This window comes from Suncus etruscus, chromosome 9 (assembly GCF_024139225.1).
Source record: "Suncus etruscus isolate mSunEtr1 chromosome 9, mSunEtr1.pri.cur, whole genome shotgun sequence".
Taxonomy (NCBI): domain Eukaryota; kingdom Metazoa; phylum Chordata; class Mammalia; order Eulipotyphla; family Soricidae; genus Suncus; species Suncus etruscus.
Genome location: NC_064856.1, coordinates 82,097,695 through 82,101,613, shown reverse-complemented (window position 1 = coordinate 82,101,613; position 3,919 = coordinate 82,097,695). Strand labels below are relative to the sequence as shown.

General features: G+C 38.5%; 1 protein-coding gene across 1 annotated transcript; it reads right to left on the bottom strand.

The window, feature by feature from the left end:
* Window positions 1–397: 397 nt before the first annotated feature.
* LOC126018010 (protein N-terminal glutamine amidohydrolase-like) lies at window positions 398–1,616 on the bottom strand. The gene has a single exon (XM_049780102.1). The coding sequence runs from the start codon at window positions 1,600–1,602 to the stop codon at window positions 979–981; it is 624 nt and encodes a 207-aa protein (XP_049636059.1). The 5' UTR covers window positions 1,603–1,616; the 3' UTR covers window positions 398–978.
* Window positions 1,617–3,919: the final 2,303 nt, after the last annotated feature.

Below are 3,919 nucleotides of genomic sequence, written 5' to 3'. Positions count from 1 at the left end.
CTCTTTAATGCACATGTGAAAACTTTCATAGATATGCATGGCAGAGTAGTCTGTACTGGGGAGATGGTTTCCTGCACTGCTTTATTTTTTTTTCACTTAATGTAATGATGTGGGTTTCCACTACCTGCATTATAAAATGGCTTTCAAATTATCCTGAATAGCTGTGTAACTCCATGAATGAATGGCAATGATTTATGTAATGAAATTAGGTTAAATTTGAATAACTTTTCAATAAGGGGGGGATGATGCTAACTATTTATGAGACAATGATGTTTTTTTACTCTTCATGAACAGCCAGCAATAAAAGTCAGCAACACAATCTGCTGTATGATGAAAGGTCCAAAAATGATCAGAAAATGGATGGGAAAATAGTGAGGTATGAAGTGAATTATTAGTGTTTATTATTATTTTTTTATTTTAAGTCAATTTTATTTAAAAACATAATAAGCCAGATATCATTCAAGCCTGAGAGGACTCCATTCTTTTATAAGGAACTATGATAGTCAAAAAAGACTAAGACTTACTGCTGATTCAGTTCACAATATACTCGCCCTCCTCCAGCAAAAGAACAATCACTAATGAACATTTTGTGGACTTTCCTATGGACATCCACAACTCCCAGAACAATGAGCAATGTGCCTGATCTCAAGGATCCTACATACAATAAATACAGCTGGTGAAAAACCCAACATACCAAATTGACTCCAAATCCACATTCCTATCATGCCAAGAGCAGATCCTGACGTGTCATCCTATGTCTTAATAAATAACATATAAGAATATCAGGGCAAATATATACTATGTCAAGTTTCACCTTGACACATTTCCCCAAATAGTCAATTTGTATTTGTGTTCACTCTTTTCAACTTAATTGAATTAAAAAAGGAAAACATAATTCCAAATCTAGTGCATCTTCCCAGGTAAAGGGACAAGCTGTCCATAACCCAGTCTTTATTATTTTGCATCTGCATGTCCAGTTCAATAGTTGAGACTGCCAAACCGATGCACAAACTCAGAGAGGGAGTAGACAGCGCCCCATCCGACCTCTGGATCCATGCTGATGAAATCATTCAGGTTCATTTTGGAATCTCCAGTTTCAATACACGGATAGGATGGAGGAGGCTCTCTCCAGTTCCCGCTGGAATCTTTCATGTGAGATCGGTCAGAGGCAAAATTCTTCAAATACAAATCTGCTCGGATCACTCGAAATTTCCTTCTAAATTGTGGATGGATGTCCTCGTCAGATTTAAAGGCATCCTCCACGTAAGCATCAAAGGGGCAGGGAAAAGGCAGGACAGTGTCAAGATCATAGATGAAGCTCTGTCCTCCACTTGAAACATGAAGCAAGACAACATGGTAATCCCAGATCACAGGTCCGTCTCCAGGTGTTGATTGCTGTTTCCAGATCGGTATCATCTTCCTCTCATTAGATATGAAGACAGCATAGCACTCTTCCAAAGGATACTGGTCGTGGTTTTTGATGTATTCACAGAGCTTCCAGATATTCTCTTCACAGTAGCAGCTGTTGTAGACGCAGGTATCCCGCGGCGGGCTGGCGGGCAGGTAGCCGGCGGCCGGGGCGACGCGGGAATCCCTCGCCATGACGACTGCACCACCACGACCCCGGCGACCAGGTGGCGCGCCTTATTATTATTTTTTATGACATAGTAAATAAATGCAGCTGGGCATCAAGCATTTGCATGTCAGCAATGTGCAACCAGGAGACTGGGCAAAACTTAAATTCACAGATCATGGCAGTTCTTGATTGTGACAGTGACTCAACCATTCTGGACAGAAGGACCCCTACTGCACCATCTTGGTGCAAGTACAATCTCTTTGCTTTGACATGATTTTTATTTTCAAGAATCACTTCTCCTTGCCTCTGCCCCCATGCACATAGAGTAAGAGAAAGAGAGCATGTCTAAGAGGGACTTGAGAATGGAAACTAGAAGAAAGATTTATTTTTACTACTTTTTTTCTATCTTCTACTTTTGTATTATGTCTAGCCATGAATAATGTTTTCATATTGTGTCAGAAAAAGTAAAATGTTCAATTCTATCTTCTAAATGATATAGCTGATTTCATTCATCTTCAAATATTGCTAGGTACCTCTGTGTGCTGAGATTTGTTTTAGACATTGAAGAAATAATAATGAACACCATAGATGAAAATCTAGTATGTCTCACTGTTCGGTTCTATGTCTGACCATTGCAATAGTTGACCTCTTTTGTGCATCCCCTACTCTCTGCTTCCAGGTGAACGCCTTAAAATTTTTTTTCAAGAGAAGCTTCTTGACTTAAATACATCATACTATTAGAATGGTTCCTTTTAGCTAGTCTTTTTTACTTAAAGGAGGCACATGTTCAGATTTGCTACATGAATTATAACATAATTTAAAACAGTTTATGATCAAATGACGTTTTCTAAATTTGTCTTGATTCATGTGAAAGTAATTTGGATTCGCATTAGTATTCGGGAAAGTGATCATTAACACTTTTTAACAGATTTTGTAAACACATTTTGCTTCCAAAATAAACATAAACAGGAAACGAAAGCACTCAGTGTAGCTGAGGCATGAAGACACACACATTAAACGAAGGGCTGGATCCCCAGCGTAAAATGGGAAGGCATTCATTCAAGAGTCATTTCATCATCAACTCGCTTCAGGAAAAATCTGCAAGAAAATGTGATTCATTTCATATTTGTCTGATGGGGGATTTCAAGCTGCAAGTGTTGTTTGTGTGTCTAGCATGGATCATTGCAAATAATTAAGATGGGGTGGGAGGTTGGATCTTATGATCATTTGATAAGGCAGGAGAAGTACAGCATACAGCAAAAATGAACAGTGGCTTCTGGTAAAGGTAATTCTAAAATATACAATATTTTAAAGGAGTTATGGTTCAACTTTTTACCAGTCCATGCCAGGACATGCTCATCAACATTCTCAGGGAGAGAAAAATGCTGTCACTGCCTGGAGAGCTCCAGGATAGCTCACTTCTTCTTTCTATGATCCAATCTATGCACATACTTTTGTCTAGAGTAGTTTGGCATTTAAGGGCGCACCTTTCAAAATAAGCTCTCAATAGTTTGTATCTACCAATTTTATGGGTATCTAATGCATCAATCCACAACAATCCCTATTTCTTCTGCAAATGGCCACACATCCCTTACTCTCTTAGATATTCTCCAAACTTGCCCTAAATACCTCCAAATGCCCAATGCTAGAATCTCAAGTACTTCTTCTCTGAAATTTCTCTTAATTTTGTATGACAAAAATAGTGAAGTAACCCTGGGTCCCTGGAGGACAGGAGAAAGATACTTCTTTTAAGACCAGGTCTTCTGCCAAGTGTAATCTATTGAGATGCAATAGGACTTTCTGTAGCTTTTTGAGTTGACAGAGCATATTTGTTTGAGGAACATAGATTTGGATGCCAGGCAAACTTGGTTTTCCATCCCAGCCCTGCCACTGGGTAAGATCTTTTCATCTCTCTGAACTTGGATTCTCTAAACTGTAACAGAAAATCAAATTCTACTTTCTATGGTTTGATAAGTTGATGAGGTATCTTTAGAGACATAGGTATAGCACAAAAACCATCAATGGAAGGAAACACTATTTTTAGCATTCTGTATTTGTGTTGAGTCTTGGTGCTAAGGATCAAACCCAGTGCCTCATACAAGTAAAACATAAATTTTAGCACTGAGTGAATGATATCTCTGGCCCCAGCATTCTAGTTTTACTTTGAAATGTTCCAATATCTCCTGGTGCCAAAAATCTTCTGAGCTTCTCTTTTCAGATTTATACAACTCTTTAAACATGAACTGAGTCCCCCTATTGTTACCAAGAACTATGCTTTGGACAAGATTTTTCTTTCTTAGAAGGGACAACTATGGTTCCTTACTTCTTACAGGATTCAGAGAA

Coding starts and splice junctions, on each gene's coding strand:
- LOC126018010 (XM_049780102.1), bottom strand. CDS start 1,602: ATGGCGAGGGATTCCCGCGTCGCCCCGGCCGCCGGCTACCTGCCCGCC.